The sequence below is a fragment of the Lipophrys pholis genome, assembly GCF_963383615.2.
Source record: "Lipophrys pholis genome assembly, chromosome: 19".
In the NCBI taxonomy this organism is placed as follows: Eukaryota; Metazoa; Chordata; class Actinopteri; order Blenniiformes; family Blenniidae; genus Lipophrys; species Lipophrys pholis.
In genome coordinates, this window is record NC_137647.1 from 3,906,062 (window position 1) to 3,925,994 (window position 19,933).

Sequence of the window (19,933 nt, forward strand, 5' to 3'; positions counted from 1 at the left end):
CTCAACGGAGGACTCTGACCTCAGATTCTAAACAAAAGGCCTCGTAGCAGGAAGACTGTGATTTAAAAAAATTAAAAAAAACATGTCATATGTGCAAGTCGAAAACGACGATCACGCTTTTGGATTCCAGAATGAATTTATATGTGAATTTTGCTGTGGCTCGGCTGGTGGAGCGTGTTGACTCTCAATCGGAAGGTTGTAGGATCGATTCTGTCCTTCTGTCAGAGTGTCCTTGAGCAAGACACTGCCCACAGTGGATGGACTAAGCACCTCATTGGTGTGTGAATGTGATTCACAGTTCTGTGATCTGGGACAAACCACCCCCTGACATACGTGCCTTAGCAGACTCTGGCCTCTTGAAATCCAGGCTCAAAACCGCTTTATTCAGACTGGCTTTCAATACACAGTAGTATAGTGACATTTTATCTAATTTTATTTGATTTTACTGTTGTTGATATAGTGTATGTTTTTACTCTTGTTCTCTTTTAATTCTTTTCTTTCTCATTTTACTGTCTGTTTCCACTCACTTTGGTCACCTTGAGTGTTGTAAAGCCCTTTATAAATAAATGCCGATTGATGAGTGAAATCCCTTTACCATTATGTCCCAGCTGAAGACAGACACAAAAAAGCATAAAAATGACAAACAAGTCAAAAAGCTGCTCTACATCTTGGGGAAACAAAATGCAGGGTCCAGTCACAGCTGATCTATATTAGGGACCAGAGAAAGAGTACTGTTATTTGAAACAACAGTAGCATCATCTACTTCGTCTGTGTGTGTTTATGTTGTGTGAAACTGGTTCACACACCCCTTGGGCAAACAAGCGTGTGTGTGTGTGTGTGTGTGTGTGTGTGTGTGTGTGTGTGTGTGTGTGTGTGTGTGTGTGTGTGTGTGTGTGTGTGTGTGTGTGTGTGTGTGTGTGTGTGTGTGTGTGTGTGTGTGTGTGTGTGTGTTATGGGAACTCGCCTGCAGCACCGAACGTACTTGAAAAGAATAAAAAAAGAAAAACCTCTTTCAGACGATATCATTACTAAATATTAAGTGCTGCAGTCACACACTGTTCCTGCAGACTCTTTAGGCATTTGGACCAGGAACTTTATGCTGTGAGACAACAGAACCGACCGCTGCCGTGCGGTGCCACCAGCGAAGACCATCACAGTGCACAAACACACCGGTGCACTGATGTGTGTGTGTTGACCTGGACATTCATTGAAACACACAGACACATTTACGTGACAACATCCTTGAAAAGGAGTGGAAACTCATCGAGCCTCAGCCATTCTCTCTCTTTATTCTTTACACAATATAAAACTACCTATGCACTCAGGTGGTTTAGTGGTTTGCCTCATGGATGATTTGTCTGAATTTGTTTGCACGTTCTCCCTCTGTATGTGTGTTTCCACTCACAGACTAAAACCAGTGGTTCATGTTTTCATGTTGATAAGGTGATGGGGGGGTGTCACATTGACAGTGTGCTGCCCCTCACTGCAGGGGGGCTGCAGTGTGATCCATGTAGGGTTGGAGGTTGTGGTGAGGTGAAGGTGTGATGAACCCTGCAGCGCCTCAGCAAGACCTGGCGTGACGAAGCTCTGTAATTACGCAGATAAAAGCTGGATTCCACATTTCTAAGACACACCCAAACCTGTGAAAGCAGGGCAGGTGTCTCCTCCCGGGCTTGGCACAAGCTCGCCATCTTGCCCCCTCCTCCTCCTCCTCTTCCTCCTCCTCCTCCTCTCTGTGCCCTCCATCTCTATAAAGAATCCTCCTCTCGTGGAGCTGCTCACTCTTTCCTCTGCAGCTGTAGCAGGACCACAGCCTTCTTCTCCCTAGCACAGCATCATGAGCTCCTTCTCAGGCAGGATGTATGGAGGAGGTGGAGGAGGTCGGTCTTCTCAGTCCATGATATCCTACTCCTCTTCGCCTCGCATATCCTCTGCTGGCATGTACGGCGGCGGCCGTAGTAGCTTTGGCGGAGGTGGAGGTAGTGGATCCAGCTACAGTTACAGCAGCTTTGGATCAGGCGGTGGAGGTGGCGGCGGTGGTGGCGGTGGCGGTGCAGCCATGCTCGCATTCGGTGGTGGTGGCGGCGGCGGCGGTGGTGGTGGTGGCGGCGGCAGCATGGATGTCACCGTCAATGAGAAGGCCACCATGCAGAACCTCAACAACCGTCTGGCCACCTACCTGGAGAAGGTGCGCTTGCTGGAGACGGCCAACTCTGAGCTGGAGCTGAAGATCCGACAGTTCCTGGAGAGCAAGACATCGCCATCCGCCAGAGACTACAGCGCCTACTTCATCACCATCGCAGACCTGCAGGGGAAGGTAGGAACGCCTCCGTCCATGAAGGCTTTTACAGGTTATGAAGGTCCAACAGACACAAGACATTTCACTGATGTTCTCGTCCACACAACAGATCTTCAGAGTTTGTAAACTTTCTAACCTTTGTTCTCATTTGCCGTCCAGATTCAAGATGCCACCAGAATCAACGGTGGGATCTACCTGGCCATCGACAACGCTAAGCTGGCTGCTGACGACTTCAGACTGAAGTGAGTGAACCAAGCATTACTGAGCATTACCGTGAGATCTTATTTATGACTCATGAAACACAGGAGTAAATCATCTGCAAAGTATATTTCTAAAAGAGTTTATTAGATCATAGCATCATTAACATAGTTGTGGAGTTCCCCAGGGTTTAACATTGGGTCTACCTTTGTTTTTGTTTTAAGATGAATTTATAGTAACTATTCAGCATCCTGTTGAGTTCATGTTCAGTGTCTGCAGGACAGGAATCTGAAGCAAGACTATCTATCAATCTATCTTTCCATCAACGTCCTTCATAGTCCCCATTGATCTGGTGAAGTGACGGGTTTGTGGCCATCATGTTGCCCCCTGCAGGTACGAGAACGAGCTGGCCATGCGTCTGTCGGTGGAGAGCGACATCGCCGGGCTCAGGAGGGTCCTGGACGAGCTGACGCTGGCCAGGACCGACCTGGAGATGCAGATCGAAGGCCTGAAGGAGGAGCTGATCTTCCTCAAGAAGAACCACGAGGAGGTGGGCGTGGCTTCAGGTGAAGGTTTTTCCGATTGGTGGATGGTGTCTGAACCAACTCCTCCTCCTGCAGGAGCTGCTGGCCATGAGGACACAGATGACTGGACAAGTGAACGTGGAGGTGGACGCCACTCCACAGGTCGACCTCAACGCCATCATGGCGGAGATAAGGGAGTACTACGAGGGGCTCGCCGATAAGAACCGCAAACAATGGGAGACCTGGTTCCAGCAGAAGGTCAGAGACACTTGTGATGGTCCAGAAGTAATTAGCACGAACAAGTTACAGTGGTGTGCATGTTCCCCAGAGAAGGAATCCCCCTCACTTTATTTATAGCACCACCTGGAGTTTTAATGTCCTGTTAAATATCTGAGTAACAGTCAAAGCTATCAGAATAGAAACAACTAAAGAAATTAATGATAGCTTCAGGAAGGCTTCTTATCTAGCTTTGCATTAACAAAGAAAGATATTTAGATAACATACTGCGAAGTATTTGTCTGTCTGAAAATACAGTGTTCAGTGACCATGCGGTGGTTTTGTCTCCACACAGTCAGAAGCGCTCAACAAAGAAGTGGCAGTCAACACAGAAACCATACAGACCAGCAAATCAGAACTGACGGACCTGAAGCGGGTGCTGCAGGGCCTGGAGATCGAGCTGCAGTCACAGCTCAGCATGGTTTGTTCGGCTCACATAGCAGGCACTTCCCCTCCACGCGTGTCCGTGGCCTCGTGAAACACTGAGTTGCTCCTCTCTCCTGCAGAAAGCCGGGCTGGAAGGTTCACTGGCCGACACGCAGAGCCGCTACGCCATGATGCTGGCAGGCTACCAGAACCAGGTCACCATGCTGGAGGAGCAGCTCTTGCAGTTGAAGGCCAGCATAGAGAATCAGTCGCAGGAGTACCAAATGCTGCTGGACATCAAGACCCGGTTGGAGATGGAGATTGCCGAGTACAGGAGACTTCTGGAAGGAGAGGGAGGGTGAGGCTTCCCAGAAACTGATTATACAAAAATACATAGAAACACATTCATTTCATTATCTAGTTTATCTAAGCATCAAACTCTGAAAAAAAAATTGGATATATAATGATAATGTCAGTGATTCAAAGTTTAAACTCTCATTCATCTTTGAAATAAGGTGGCGATGAATCAACATACTGATTGAAATAAAATCAAACTTGGTTTCTGTGTTAACTCCATATTTCTTACCTTTCAAATTTCAAACTGATCATTTTGTCTGTAATAACAATTCATACACAAGTATAGAATATATTTATCGATTGAAGGCTAAATATTTTCAAATAGTAGAGTGTCATCGGTGTTAAAGAGGACATTTAACTGACATATGTCACGCATGAAAAATAAGATATAGGGTACATGTTTAATCACCAAACTGTACAGTTCACTTAAGAAAATCTGAACTTTCCATCTATAATACGATTACCCTTCTAGGATAATTTCTCATATAACGTACATGAACACTGGAAAGTCGTCTGCATACAAGGAGTCAAAAGGAGCCGCCTCAGCAGTGACATGAGGTTGAAAATTCAGAAAAATGCTTTGTTATTCTATGCTGGATTATTCTGGCTAATAGCATCTACAGATACATCAATAACACAATAATAATGTTTATTATTATAGTCTCATTTATTCACAAAGTACAAAAACAATGAAATATGTAAAAAACTTTAATTTGTGATTTCAAGACTTTTTGGCTTTTAAGTCAATAAGAAACGATTCTTTTTTCTGATGTGTTTAGTACAATTTAATCCCTCTGACTCGTGGCTCTCGATCCTCCTGCAGCATCTCCACCTCCTCCTCCTCCATGGTGTCCAGCGCTTCCTCCGGCCTGTCCTCCAGCTCCACCTCCACCACCACCAAGAAGCAGATCGTGATCATCGAGGAGGTGGTGGACGGAAAGGTGGTGAGCTCGTCCACGGAGACCATCGAGTCCTAGTGAGTTCCAACAGGGGGCGCTCCCAGACAGACCCATCACTCAATAAAAGTCTGCAGTGGTGCTTCAAAATAAAACACTGTCTGTTTTGTCTTTTGTTCAGCAAAAGGCTGCAGTTCATCCAATAAAGATGGTGGAAAAACAAAAAAGGGGTTCAATCAAGTAAAAAAAAAAAATCTGAATTAAGAAATAAAGCTATTTGTGGAAATGTATGAGTCCATCTAAATAGACAATGAATGAGTTGAAATTAACATGTTTACTTAAAACAGCCCACAGGACTTAAAAGTATTACTTGGAAATAAATAAACTGCTCTTGTAACACTTTATAAACACAATTATTATTACAACAAAGTTATCTTGGTTATACATCATATTTGTTTTCCTGAATAATCCGATATCTACCAGAGTTAGTAAAATTCTTTGTGTGGAAAATAAAACTATTTAGACAAAAACACAATGAAGTAACCGTCCCTGCTCTATCTTTAAATGGTCCATATTGGGCTGATTGGTTAGTTTTTATAAACTGTTTAACTTTACACTTCTGCTCATTAAACATGTTGGATCTGAAGTAAATCCATCAATCATTGATAGAGATCAAAGGAAACTCATCATCATAATTATCAGTTTCAGCTTCGGTTAACCATAAGGTTACAGATAATTACCGCAACCGCGGACTACAATTACAAATTATACATTTCACTTCATCATCATGATGACTGTATTTACCAAGCACAAACCAAAGTTTACAGAGCAACTTCTCTTATTCAGAAAACTAGAACAACAAACAGGAAAGTAACTAAACCCACATAATTTAAACACAAAAGAAAAATACAAAACTTAAACTAGCTTAAAACAGAAATTTAAATATCTTATCACTCCATACTCTCTCTTAATCATTTACTTAGGATCCAAACAGACTAATAACATCAACATGTTGTAGAACAGGGGTCAGAAGCATTGATACGTACAGCAAGGCATCATCTGCATAAGGTAAAATCTTGTGCTGGGCTCCGCCCACATTTATGTCACCAATTGTTGGGTCTTGTCTTCTGGCCTCAGCCAAGGGTTCCATGGCAAGGGCGAAAAGGACAGGGCTGAGGGGGCAGCGCTAAGGTGTTCAGTGAGGAAAACTCTTCTGTCAAGTGAGGAAGGGCTATAACTGACTTCACCTCAGTAAGTTAAAGCGGACTCACCTCTCTCGCCCCCTGGTGGTGAATCTCTAATCTTGACATTTATTACATTGTTGTTTTGCACAATGTATCCCTGTAGGAGCTGATAACAAATCTTCACTGACATTGGCTGATAATGATTAAGGTGATAATAAAGTTATTCAATCCAATCCAATAAAATCCAATCCAATCCAATCCAATCCAATTCAATGCAATCCAATCCAATTCAACTTTATTTCTAAACACATTAAAAGACACCACAGTGGACCAAAGTGCAGTTCAAAGAATAAATAAGATGTAAAAATCCATGGTTCACACATTTACATAAAATAGATAAAGGATACAGCCAATACAGTAAAACAAATGCAGTTAAAACAAATGAGTCTTCCCGTGGGCTCACCACCCGCAGGAAAGGTTCTTAATCGGTGCAATGTGATCTGGGTGACAGTGCTCAGACTGCCACCCCCGCGACTCGAAAACGGATAAGCGGGAGAAAATGGATGGATGGATGGATGGATGGATGGATGGATGGATGGATGGATGGATGGATGGATGGATGGATGGATGGATGGATGGATGGAAAATCATTAGTAGTATAAAAGACATTTAAAAGATCATTAAAAGCCATACAAAAAAAAGTCAACAGCTCACATGGTTTCGAAGGCCAAAGAGAAAAGGTGGGTTTTAATGCGTGTCTTAAAAACAGCCAGGGAAGGGGCCTGTCTGATGGGCAGGGGCAAGTCATTCCACAGCTTCGGGGCAATGACTGCAAAGGGGGACTCCCCTCTCAGCTTATGCTTGCTTTTCGACGCTCTCAGGAGCAGCTGATCAGCTGACCCAAGAGAACGAGTGGGAGTATGAGCCTGAGTCCGCTCAGTGAGGTAGGGTTGGGCTCGGCTGTTGACAGAATGGATCCTAAAATAAGGGCATTGAACACAGTGAAATGACTTTTCAGCTTCTAATGAAACAATCAGTTTCTTGTGCATCGCAGAGATTAATAATGTTCAAAAGTAAACATTGTGTCAAGAATTCCTGCCTTTGATAAGAGGCAATAATGGCCCCAATAGTGGGTCGTGACACCCTCCAGCAGGCCGCTTCACCTTTCTTTCTTCCTGTCTGAGTGTCACAACCGCCTCCCTCCACCTACAGTGTGGCGATGGTCCGTGTGTACCTTGTTTTGGGGGCTGCTGCTTGGAGGAAGTTATGGAAGACAGTGAGCCATCCCTGGTGGCACCTCTATACCAGGGGTTACCAAACTTCCCACTTCCATGACAGGAAACAGTGGGGGCTGGAAACCCTTAACACATATGAAGGGTGAAAACCCAGTACATGTAGAGGGAGGACCTTTGTGTGCAGACCCCACCCAATTTATTTTCCTGACCCAGGATGTTGGGTTGTGGCCAAATAGGCAGTGGAGGCCCATGTCGAGGACCTGATTAAAGCATTCAGACTGGACTTTGGTCTGAGGGTGATCGCCAGAAGGCAGGACAGAACTCAAAGTAATGAGGAGGTGGAATTCCCTCCCAGGACAAATTCAACTGGGTCCTTGGCCAAGGTGAGTTTGGGCAGTGGACCATCTTAGAAAAATGATCCATTAAAATGATGGTTTTCCACCCTGACGGGTTGAGTTTGGTAACCTAGTCCATGGAGTTGTTAGAGCAGGGACGGGATGTCACTGTGAGAGGAGTGGGTCTGCAAGAAGGAGACGTGGACGACTTGGACATGGTGGTTTATGGGGACATGGAGGGTTAGTAGTGGCCCTAATGAAGGACCTGCAGCCAAAGTGGGGGAGGGACAGACAGAGTATATTCGGGGCACGATCGTGGTACTTGGCAACCCTCCACCCCATGCTGAAGCTGCTCCTCCACCTCCAACATGACAGCTTTGGGACCTGAAAATAAAGAGTTGCCCCTCTCTCTCCTCTCAGGAAACCTGTTTGTCCAACTCCATCAGAAAGTCAACTTTCATTGGTTTGGTTGCACAATAAGAGCAGAGGGGCACAGAAGCCTGCAGGGCCTCAAACACACAAAAAAACAGGCCGGTCCAGACCTGACAGCAGGAATTTGTTTTGGGTTGGGGGGTTGACACTGCATCAGTCTGAAGGACTTCAAGTAAATATGTGCAGAGTCATGGCTGAAGGATCTAGCCTGATGAACTCCTACAAGTGTTACTGGCTTGGTGGCGTCCAGGTACCCTGAGGCTAAGCAGGGCTGCATCTCGACCCCTCCCCCTTCCTCAAAGAGCCATAAAGAAAACTCCATCCAGCAGCTGCTGCATTCGTCTCCATCCAGAGTCGGCACACACTTCCAGCATGTCCAGCTTCCAGCGCTCCATGGCCTTTTCCAGTGGCAGCCGAATCGGCTCCATGAGGGCACCCAGCGTGTACGGCGGTGCCGGGGGCAAGGGTGTTCAGATCTCCAGTGTCAGCGGCCCCAGGAGCTTCTCCTCCTCCTTCTCCGCTGGAGGAGCTGCAAAGGGCTTCGAGCTGTCCGACGCCATCGACATCACCGACAACAAGAAGATGGCCATGCAGAACCTGAACGACCGCCTGGCCTCCTACCTGGAGAAGGTCCGCAAGCTGGAGGCCGCCAACGCTGACCTGGAGCTGAAGATCAGACAGTTCCTGGACAGCAAGACCAAACCCCAGAGCCACGACTGCACCGCCTTCATGGTGATGATTGGAGAACTGCAAGGCCAGGTGAGTCTGGGTCCGGAGCTCTGGGAGCTGGTTCAGAGGGCCTCAGTCCAGCGTTTGTATGTTTGTAACTCGATGAGATCATGGGTAAAGATAGCAAGCGGCCACACCCGCAGCTCGCCGATGCCTCTTGTTTAATAGAACAGGAAGTGATGTTAGAACAGGTAGTAGGTCCAAAACTGAGGTTTTCTCCAAATGAGACAAACAGCATCTCCTCATCCTACTTCCTGTTTGGTACATATCATCAATTCTTACTCTTCTGGCTTCAGATCTTCAGTGCCACACGTTCGAATGGAAGTTTGTACCTGGCAATCGACAACGCTAAGCTGGCAGCCGACGACTTCAGAGTGAAGTGAGTACATCAAAAAGTTTGACCTAATAAATTATAAACATTTTCTCAATAATGATTTGGAAAAGTAAACATCGAGAGAACATGAGTATGTAATATTTAGTAATCCATTGAGACAAATACATTTTATATATTATTATTATAATTCTTGATCAAAGCAGATGTTTATTTCTGGTAAATTAGTCTCTCATTGGCCTTTGTTTTGGGTGAGATGTTCACTGCTGGTCGTTGTTTCAGATACGAGAACGAGCTCGGCATGCGCCAGAGCGTGGAGGGAGACATCGCAGGACTGAAGAGGGTCCTAGACGAACTGACACTGGGCAGGTCGGACCTGGAGATGCAGGTGGAGTCGCTGAGGGAGGAGCTCATCCAGCTCAAGAGGAACCATGAGGAGGTGAGCGTCACACCAATGCTAACGCTAAATAACCACACTCAAGAAACATTGTGCCTGTAGATTAAAACAGCTCAAACAATGTATTGGAAGTTAGATTTTGTGCCTCTACGTTGCCTCCACTGACACGAGTGCGCCCCCTGCAGGACCTCCTGGCTCTGCGTGCCAACATGAGTGGACAGGTGAATGTGGAGGTGGACGCCAAACCTCAGCAGGACCTGTCTGTCGTCATGAGCGAAATCAGAGATCACTACGAGACTGTCGCTGCCAAGAACCGCAGAGACCTGGAAGTCTGGTTCCAGGCTAAGGTGAGTCCCATATGAACTCTATCTGGACTTCAGGATGAAAATGGGTAAAAAAAGATCAGATCACAGCAGCAAAAAATACATAGTAACATAAACTAGGTATATATTAAAGCATTGACTTCTATCAGGTAGCAGGGTGTCGTCGGCGTACCTGTTGATTCTCATTGCTTCTTACATTTGCACTCTTCTTGCGTTTCAGTCGGAGGAGCTCAGTAAGGAGGCCGCCGTGAGCACAGAGACTCTGCAGACGTCTCGCTCGGAGATCACAGAGGTCAAACGCACGCTGCAGAGTCTGGAGATCGAGCTCCAATCACAGCTCAGCATGGTACGTGTTCCTCTCACCTCCTCTCACCTTCCTCCTCACTTCCGGTCCCCCGCTGACTCACTTCCTGTCCCCTCCTTTTAGAAAGCCTCCCTGGAAAACACGCTGGCTGAGACGCAGGGCCGCTACGCCTCCGCGCTGGCGGGTTACCAGAGGCAGGTGTTGGCCCTGGAGGAGCAGCTGGCTCAGCTGAGGGCCGACCTGGAGCGCCAGCAGCAGGAGTACCAGGTGCTGCTGGACATGAAGACCCGGCTGGAGCTGGAGATCGCAGAGTACCGGCGTCTGCTGGATGGAGAGCTGACCAGGTGGGTGTGCCGCAGGGCTTCTTCCTAGACTTACAAACTGACATGAAAACACAGAGGACTTACATCATAAATCCATATCCACATCTAAAACAGACACTTCAATAATATAGAGTCAGAATGTGAGTGTGAACCAGTTTGTTTGTTTGTTGCTGCAGCTCTTCTACCACCAGCACACGCAAGGTCATCATCGTCACCAAGGAGGTGGTGGTTGATGAGTAGAATGTCTCCACCAAGGGCTGAGGGGTCAACTCGCCATGAACAGTCCGTAAACACGTCACCAACCGTTCACAGAATGTGAATAAAAAGCTTCTGATGAACTGACCTGTTTGTGTCCGTGTGTTTCTTAAACTTCTTGTTCCTTCGGTGAAAACCTTCAAATGAGATAGAGATCATCTCCTTCTACACCAGCTGTGTCCAAAAAATAACAGTACAAAGGGCCGGGCTAATCACCAGAGCTATGGCATATGTATTTCTTTACCTGGAGTTCAGTCATTTTCAAAATCACATACGCCACTAAAAAACCATCAAATCTTCTGTGAACGCTAAAAAGTTTAACATGGCTAAAATACACTATAACGCAAGTTAAATTTACTTGAAACATTTATTCTGGAAACATAATAAAAGTAGAATACATTATGTTTGTAGATCCATGAAAAGCTGAGTATTTTGTGATAGTACAGTGTCATCGGTGTAAAAGAGGAACTTTAACAGTCAGTGTTACATGAAAAAATAAATATGTTTCATATTCAATCTCCAACCTCTACAGTTCATTTTAGAAACAACATTTTATTCCATCTGTACAAACATTATCTAAAGCATATAAAGACGAGCTTACTCATAACCCAGATGAACAGTGGAGAGTCGTCTGCAAACAAGGAAATAAATTTTTTTTTTTCAGAGGCGGCATGAAGTTGATAATCAGAACAATGATTAATTATTTCATTCCATACAATTCTGGATAATAGTATCTTCACTTACATGAAACACATTTATAAAAAATCAATAATGGAGTTTTGCAATTAGTCATATTTATATTAAGAACCTGATACTTTCCACGTTGAGTATTTTGAGGGATTCTTCTAACGCCTGTTTTCTGCGAAGGAAACTGATAATCAGTGAAACTGTGTGACCTCGGATTTCTTTCAGCTGCTCGTAGGACAGAAGGTGAAAAATAAACTCCCAACAGGACGTTTGTCTTCACTCGATCTTTTTTAAATTTCTGTAAGTGGCACTAAAGAATGTGTGCATGTTTCAGGACTCATTCAGGTCTGTTCCTTCAGAAGGAGGCGGCTGTTTTTCCAGTCTGCTCTTCACTCACTGAGACAATGACACTAAACACATAGACTTTACACAACGTCAATCATCCGAAAGCTAAACTGTCAACCAGGTATTCATGTTGTTCTTGTGCTGCACATCCTGATGTCTGCATAATGAATTCCCTCAAATACTTCTGCACATGTAATCTCCTATATAATCCCTCACTTTAGAGACACCGGATGACGTCATAGAAGTTGCTAACTTTAGAGGAAGTATGTTGAAATAAGTTTTCTTTAACTTTAAACTTTACAGACTTTGTTAACCTTTCAGGAATGTTGTCACTTTATATAACTTAGAAATTCATTCAAACATATTCACTCCTTTGGAAATCTTTTTGACATTTGTTTTAACTGTATTGAAACTTTTCTTTTTAAACTGTTTTAGCTTAAGTATTTCAACATACTTTTGCCATGATTGAGGCCTTTTTCCTGACGTGGCACCTGAATATGAGGAGGAGCATCTCTCCCCCTTGCAGTAAACCTGTTTGACCACCTCCACCAGAAAACTCAGCTCCTCTTTGTTTGATTGCACAATAGAGGGGGGGGGCACCAAGACTGCAAGGCCTCAAACAAAAACAGGCCTGTCAGGACCTGACAGAAGGAATCTTTTTAGGGGGGTGGTGAGCCTGCATCAAGGAGTTCAGGTAAATATGTACGGAGTTATGGCTGAAGGACCTGGCCTCATAAATTCCTGCAGCTGTTTCTGGCTCGGTAGTATCGTGGTACCCCGGGGCCAGCAGGGGGCTGCACCTCGACCCCTCCCCTTTCTCTAGGAGACATAAAAGCAGCTCCGTCCAGCAACTGCTGCATTTGTCTCCATCCAGAGTAGGCACACACTTCCAGCATGTCCAGCTTCCAGCGCTCCATGGCCTTCTCCAGTGGCGGCCGCATCGGCTCCATGAGGGCACCCAGCGTGTACGGCGGCGCCGGGGGCAAGGGTGTTCAGATCTCCAGTGTCAGCGGCCCCAGGAGCTTCTCCTCCTCCTTCTCGGCTGGAGGAGCTGCAAAGGGCTTCGAGCTGTCCGACGCCATCGACATCACCGACAACAAGAAGATGGCCATGCAGAACCTGAACGACCGCCTGGCCTCCTACCTGGAGAAGGTCCGCAAGCTGGAGGCCGCCAACGCCGACCTGGAGCTGAAGATCAGACAGTTCCTGGAGAGCAAGACCAAACCCCAGAGCCACGACTGCACCGCCTTCATGGTGATGATTGGAGAACTGCAAGGCCAGGTGAGTCTGGGTCCGGAGCTCTGGGAGCTGGTTCAGAGGGCCTCAGTCCAGCGTTTGTATGTTTGTAACTTGATGAGATCATAGGTAAACATGGCAAGCATCCTCGACCACACCCGCAGCTCATCCAGCTTGGCGAGGCCTCTTGTTTCACCCTTTAACTCTGTCAGCATCCGGAAGTGATGTCAAAACAAGAAGAAGCTCCAAACACAGATTTTCTAAGAATGAGACAAACAGCAGCTTTTTGCCCGACTGCCTGGTTTCTACAGCTCATCAAGTGTTCTTCTTGTTTCAGATTTTGAATGCCACATGCTCAAATGGAGGTTTGTACCTGGCGATCGACAACGCCAAGCTGGCAGCCGACGACTTCAGAGTGAAGTGAGTACACCACTGGTCTTCCGTTAGAAATCCTTTATGCTAAGTTAAGCCAGCTAAGTTGTTTGAGGTGATGTGGTTCTTCAAAACCTTGATTACCATTCACTCTCTTGATTAAAGAGAAGAAGGTCCTACTTCCTGTTGAGGTTTATTCCTGCCTCAGTGTGTTTGGGTGAGACGTTCACTGCCAGTCGTTGTTTCAGGTTCGAGAACGAGCTCGGCATGCGCCAGAGCGTGGAGGGAGACATCGCCGGACTGAAGAGGGTCCTGGACGAACTGACACTGAACAGGTCGGACCTGGAGATGCAGGTGGAGTCACTGAGGGAGGAGCTCATCCAGCTCAAGAGGAACCATGAGGAGGTGAGTGTCACACTAATACAAATACTAATGCTAACTAGCCGCACTCAGGAAACTTCATGATTTTTGATCAAAATAACGCAAGCAATGTATTGGAAGTGAGATTTTGTGGCTCTACGTTGCCTCCACTGACACGTGTGCGCCCCCTGCAGGACCTCCTGGCTCTGCGTGCCAACATGAGTGGACAGGTGAACGTGGAGGTGGACGCCAAACCTCAGCAGGACCTGTCTGTCGTCATGAGCGAAATCAGAGATCACTACGAGACCGTCGCCGCCAAGAACCGCAGAGACCTGGAAGTCTGGTTCCAGGCTAAGGTGAGTCTGTCATAAACTCACAATTGGAGGTATACATGACTTCACTGCATTTCAAAGTACACATTTATATACAGGTATATCTCACGACTTAAATAGATTATAAAAATATATAATAGGTAGGTATATACTTACATATAGGTGGCTATATAACATATACAAATACATGGTACAGATTCATCTACAAGCATGAAAATTATATTTTGGTCTTTATTTGGTTTTTAAAATTTTAAAAATTAATATGTCGATTCTCATTGCTTCTGACATTTGCACTCTTCTTGTGTTTCAGTCGGAGGAGCTCGGTAAGGAGGTCGCCGTGAGCACAGAGACTCTGCAGACGTCTCGCTCGGAGATCACAGAGGTCAAACGCACGCTGCAGAGTCTGGAGATCGAGCTCCAATCACAGCTCAGCATGGTACGTGTTCCTCTCACCTCCTCTCACCTTCCCTCCTCACTTCCTGTCCCCCGCTGACTCACTTCCTGTCCCCTCCTTTTAGAAAGCCTCCCTGGAAAACACGCTGGCTGAGACGCAGGGCCGCTACGCCGTCGCGCTGGCGGGTTACCAGAGGCAGGTGTTGGTCCTGGAGGAGCAGCTGGCTCAGCTGAGGGCTGACCTGGAGCGCCAGCAGCAGGAGTACCAGGTGCTGCTGGACTTGAAGACCCGGCTGGAGCTGGAGATCGCAGAGTACCGGCGTCTGCTGGATGGAGAGCTGATCAGGTGGGGGCGCTGCAGGGCTTCTTCCTACAGTTACAAACTAACATGAAAACACCCAGGAAATATATCAAAAACTCATATTTGCACTCTTTTTCAGAAAATCCCCCCCAAAAATGTCAATTTTTCACTCAGATCAACGTTTTTTTGTGTGTTTGTGTTGCAGCTCTTCTTCCTCCTCCACTTCCTCCACACGCAAAGTCATCATCGTCACCAAGGAGGTGGTCGAGGACGAAGTGGTCACCGAGAGCTGAGCAGCCGGAGTAAACACGCCACCAACCATTCACAGAATGTGAATAAAAAGCTTCTGATGAACTGACCTGTTTGTGTCCGTGTGTTTCTCAAGGTTCTCATTCCTTCTCTGTAAAACTTGACCTCAGTAAGAGCTCATCTCCTTCTACACCAGCTGTGTCCAAAGAAAACAATTCAAAAGGCCAGGCCAATCACTACAGTTAAGGCATATATATATATTATTATTCTCCAGCCATTCACAACAAGTCTTCATGAAACATGACTGATGTACAAGGCAAGATGAATTTACCTGAAATATTTCTTCAACAAAGACATAACATAAATAAATAGTAATAAAGTGTGTATCACTAATGCGTTCAGAGAAATAAAAAATATTTTTAATATCTTTGAACATAATCATTGTTTGGCCATTAATCACAATTTTTAAAGAATCTGACAGACATGTTAAAAAAGGACTGTCTGAATAAAAATGTCTTTCGATGTTTTTTAAAAGAGTCCACTGTCTGAGGAAGCCTGAGGTGTTCAGAGAGGGTGTCCCAGAGACTGGGGGCCGCAGTGTGGAAGGCCTGGCCCCCATGCTGCGGAGCTTTGTTTCAGACTGTATGTACTGCGGAGCTGTCCGCTGGTGGTGTGGGGGGGGTTAGGGACTCTGTGAGGAAGGATGGGGCAGCACCATGGAGGCATTGGTGAGTGAGGAGACATATTTTATAGTTGATTTGTTGCTGTTTGATGGGGAGCCAGTGTAGGGACCGGAGGACGGGAGTGACGCGCTCATATTGACACACCCTCATCAGGACCCTGGCAGTGCCGTTCTGAATGTACTGTGGCCTTTGGACACTCCTGCCAGGGATTCCAATGAGGAGTGCATTGCAGTCGTCGAGCTTGGAGGAGATATGAAATCTAACCAATTATGGTCTGTAGGACCAAGCCTCGTTTTCAAGCTTCTCCTTGAAATATTACACACCCAAAATGAAAAGAGTCTATCTCTGCAACCACGAGGTGTATTTGAATAATTTTGGTTTCATAATATAGGGAACACTTGTGAGACTTATCCAGTGATGTGTCAGTGCAACCCACTCAAAATAGCCTCGGATTAGAGTGTATTAATGTGTTGTTGTTCTTTTAAAACCTCTAGTAGCCAGTTTAGTCCAGCAGAGGGCGCAGCAGAGTGAGGAATTTGTGATGGATTTGTGGTATTTGCGTTCTTGTTTTGATTTGTTGAGGTTTTCCTATGTTTGTGTGTTTTGTGTGTCCATGTCCATTCTATTTCTTTGTATTTTTTTGAGCATTACAACTGTGTGTGTGTGTGTGTGTGTGTGTGTGTGTGTGTGTGTGTGCGTGCGTGCGTGCGTGCGTGCGTGCGTGCGTGTCCTGTACTCCTAAGCAAATAATGACAGCAGGAATGCAAATCGAACCGTATTGTTGCCTTCCCCTGATTGGTCGACCTGATGACACCAGTGGCAGTGAGGAGGAGGAGGAGTAGGAGGAGGAGGAAGAGGAGGAGGAGAGAATCCTTACCTGCTGTTCTGAGTCACCTTACAGTAATATTCCGTACATTTCTTTATCATAATCCTGCATGGTTAAAGCTACAGAAAACTGCTTCCTATGTATAACTTATTTGAGGTTTTGGTTTTTCTGTGTCCTTGGTTAAAAATGTAAGATTAGTTTTCCCTACATCCTCACTAAGGTTATTCGCACTGGTAGACATTGTAATAAAGTGAAATGTTTGCATCTCGTCATTTTGGCTGCTTGACACCCGAGGTGACAGGAACCCCTCCTGTTGCCTGTAGATACGATATAACATGAAAATGTATATTTGCGTGAAGCGTTGTGTAACCATAACAGCGTCTGCTGGCTGTTAGAAGTGTTGATCCAGGGCTGAGGGCAGCGACTTATAAACAGACCTCAGGTCTGTTTTGAGGTCCAACCTGTTTGATCTCGGGCCTCCAGGATGTTTGTCCTCTGAGCTGCAGGTTTAAGAAGGTCGGGATGTCTGTTTCAGGTCCTCAGTCTCTGCTGACAGCTGAAGGACCAACAGACCAACATGACCTCCTTGTCCAACCGCAGCGGCTACAAGTCCTCCTCCAAGATCTCCATCGGGATGACTTCCCGCGTGGCGTCCTCCCGCCTGGGGAGCTCTGGCAGTGTGTACGGAGGCGCCGGGGGATCCGGGGTCCGGATCTCCAAAGCCCTTCAAGGAGGCGGTGGAGGCGGCGGGGGAGGCGGCGGGGTAAACCTGTTGGAGAACGTCGCCGAGAACAAGAAGGACGCCATGCAGAACCTGAACAACCGCCTGGCCTCCTACCTGGAGAACGTCCGCAAGCTGGAGGACGCCAACGGCGAGCTGGAACTCAAGATCCGGAAACACCTGGACAGCTGCGTGCAGCCAGCCACAAACAACTTCGGCACCTTCTACGTCCGGATCAAAGAGCTGCAGGGCAAGGTGAGCGCTGTCAGGTCCCATGTTGGTCATCAGGTCCATCATCACAGTCACAGATGGAACAGCGGTGCAGATTTAATTTCATTCTTCATGGTACAATAAAAATGTATTTTAAAAAGAAATCGAAAAGTAGAAAGATAAAACCCAAAGTCTGATTTAAAATGGATAAATGAAACTTGAATTCTCTGGTTTCCTTCAGACTTTTCAATGTAAAATGAAGAAATAATAATGTGACTTTTACTCTGTTTTTCACAAACAGCTGAAATCTGCCTGAAGCATGTTTGGAAGTTTCTTTGCTCAGTAAACTAAACTTTGTTTGTTCTCCAAGTTTCAAACAAACATCCAGCTTGGTGAGGGTTAGCAAGTGTTTGCTATAACAGGCGAGATCACGTGAAGACATTCGCTTGAAATTAAGTTTTGACTTCCAGAGTTGATCAGGATTTTTTGTTTTTACTCTGCATTTTTATTTGTTATATACCTGAACGTAGGGAACTACCAGGAATGCTATCAGTCCAGCTGTTAATATTAGTATCCTGCTGTCTGATCATCACTTTAGGGTTGTAGTTAAAACAGCATGAATTACAATACTACCACCACTAGAGGGAGACATTACATCGCTGTGGAATTAGGTGCTGTTTCTTCACATCCATGGCATATAACAGATTTTGAATGAGACATTTAAAAAACAAAACATTTGTTGAATCTGCAGATCGATGCTGCTCACTGTAACAACGCCGCGCTCTTCCTCGCCATCGACAACGGACAACTGGCCTCGGACGACTTCAGAGCCAAGTGAGTGTTGAGGAGAAGTCGAGCTTGTTCAGGCCTGGAGGTTAGTGACGGACCAGGCGAGTCTGTGTTTTCAGGTTTGAGAGCGAGCTGTCTCTGCGTCAGTCTGTGGACGTAGACGTCTCCAGGCTCAGGAAGGCGCTGGGCGAGCTGGCGGCAGGGCGCGGGGACCAGGAGCTGCAGCTGGGGGGTCTGAAGGAGGAGCTGGTGCAGCTGAGGAGCAACCACGAGGAGGTGAGTGGTGGGGGAGGGGAGGGGAGGGGAGGGGAGGGGAGGGGGAGGGGAGGGGAGGGGAAGGGGTTTCAGATGGACTCTGACGGCGTGCTCCTGCAGGACCTGCTGGCTCTGTCCTCTCTGATGGGAGGTCAGGTCAACGTGGAGGTCGACGCCGCTCCACAGACGGACCTGTCCGCCGTCATTGCCGGTATCAGGGAGCACTACGAGACCGTTGCCTCCAAGAACCACTCGGAGCTGGAGGCCTGGTTCCAGGCCAAGGTCAGCATCCAATAAACGCTCTGGATACAAGTCTGTCGTTACGATCTAATCGTCTGAAAAGCACATTACCGCCGGGTCTGAATGTGGCCCTTCTTGCATTTCAGTCGAAGGAACTCAGTAAGGAGGCCGCCGTGAGCTCAGAGACTCTGCAGACGTCTCGCTCGGAGATCACAGAGGTCAAACGCACGCTGCAGAGTCTGGAGATCGAGCTCCAATCACAGCTCAGCATGGTACGTGTTCCTCTCACCTCCTCTCACCTTCCCTCCTCACTTCCTGTCCCCCGCTGACTCACTTCCTGTCCCCTCCTTTTAGAAAGCCTCCCTGGAAAACACGCTGGCTGAGACGCAGGGCCACTACGCCACCGCGCTGGCGGGTTACCAGAGGCAGGTGTTGGCCCTGGAGGAGCAGCTGGCTCAGCTGAGGGCCGACCTGGAGCGTCAGCAGCAGGAGTACCAGGTGCTGCTGGACTTGAAGACCCGGCTGGAGCTGGAGATCGCAGAGTACCGGCGTCTGCTGGATGGAGAGCTGACCAGGTGGGGGCGCCGCAGGGATCACCTCTACATTTACCCATATAACATTTTACTCATGTAGCATTTCGAAGACTCTTATTATTCAACATTTTGTTAGTGGTTTACAGTTCACATTAATGTAGTATTAGTGTGTTTCATTCTAATGCGTCTGATGCTGCTACAACAATATTACTATTACTAGCAGTGTACTGAAAATATTCTCGTTTATATTAAATTAAATTAATTGAATGACAATAATAAAGTGACCTTTACATTTATTTTTTTTAGCATTGCTTCAGAAAAGACCACTCGAGTGGTTACCATCGTGCAGGAAGTCGACTCTGATGGAAATGTGTTGTCCACCAACAAGTTTAACAAAGACTAGAACCAGGACTTGGACCCGGACCAGGACCAGGATCAGAAACGGAACCAGTGTCTGTGTGATTGGTTTAACATAAACTAAATAAAAGTTCAGTTCTGAGGGTTTGTCTTATTTTTGATTCTTTTTTAAGTTTGGGGTTTTTCAAAGCAAAAAAAAAAGATTTCCCCATTTATTAACAAAAATAAACTATGAATGAATAAAAACTAACCAGCAGGGGGCAGCACTCAAATGAAAATG

At 46.4% G+C, this 19,933-nt stretch overlaps 2 protein-coding genes across 2 annotated transcripts; both read left to right on the top strand.

The window, feature by feature from the left end:
- The first annotated feature begins 1,755 nt into the window (after nt 1–1,755).
- Nucleotides 1,756–15,147, top strand: LOC308124284 (uncharacterized protein). The gene is made up of 14 exons (XM_080487207.1): nt 1,756–2,317; nt 9,128–9,210; nt 9,445–9,601; nt 9,745–9,906; nt 10,103–10,228; nt 10,310–10,530; nt 10,686–10,745; nt 12,690–13,077; nt 13,370–13,452; nt 13,653–13,809; nt 13,959–14,120; nt 14,407–14,532; nt 14,615–14,835; nt 14,996–15,147. The coding sequence occupies exons 1-14, from the start codon at nt 1,838–1,840 to the stop codon at nt 15,081–15,083; spliced, it is 2,514 nt and encodes an 837-aa protein (XP_080343333.1). The 5' UTR covers nt 1,756–1,837; the 3' UTR covers nt 15,084–15,147.
- Nucleotides 15,148–16,554: 1,407 nt separating this feature from the next.
- Nucleotides 16,555–19,794, top strand: LOC308124406 (keratin, type I cytoskeletal 13-like). The gene is made up of 8 exons (XM_080487364.1): nt 16,555–16,622; nt 17,084–17,524; nt 18,231–18,313; nt 18,388–18,544; nt 18,644–18,805; nt 18,910–19,035; nt 19,118–19,338; nt 19,603–19,794. Exons 2-8 carry the CDS (start codon nt 17,126–17,128, stop codon nt 19,697–19,699), a joined length of 1,245 nt encoding a protein of 414 aa, XP_080343490.1. The 5' UTR covers nt 16,555–16,622; nt 17,084–17,125; the 3' UTR covers nt 19,700–19,794.
- The last annotated feature ends 139 nt before the right edge of the window (nt 19,795–19,933 follow it).

Bases quoted from the DNA above. Each gene is read 5' to 3' on its own strand.
- LOC308124406 (XM_080487364.1), top strand. From the start codon at position 17,126: ATGACCTCCTTGTCCAACCGCAGCGGCTACAAGTCCTCCTCCAAGATC. The intron at 19,036-19,117 runs GTACGTGTTCCT...CCCTCCTTTTAG, and splicing joins TCCAATCACAGCTCAGCATG to AAAGCCTCCCTGGAAAACAC. The intron at 19,339-19,602 runs GTGGGGGCGCCG...TATTTTTTTTAG, and splicing joins CTGGATGGAGAGCTGACCAG to CATTGCTTCAGAAAAGACCA.
- LOC308124284 (XM_080487207.1), top strand. From the start codon at position 1,838: ATGAGCTCCTTCTCAGGCAGGATGTATGGAGGAGGTGGAGGAGGTCGG. The intron at 2,318-9,127 runs GTAGGAACGCCT...TTCTGGCTTCAG, and splicing joins TCGCAGACCTGCAGGGGAAG to ATCTTCAGTGCCACACGTTC. The intron at 13,078-13,369 runs GTGAGTCTGGGT...TTCTTGTTTCAG, and splicing joins TTGGAGAACTGCAAGGCCAG to ATTTTGAATGCCACATGCTC.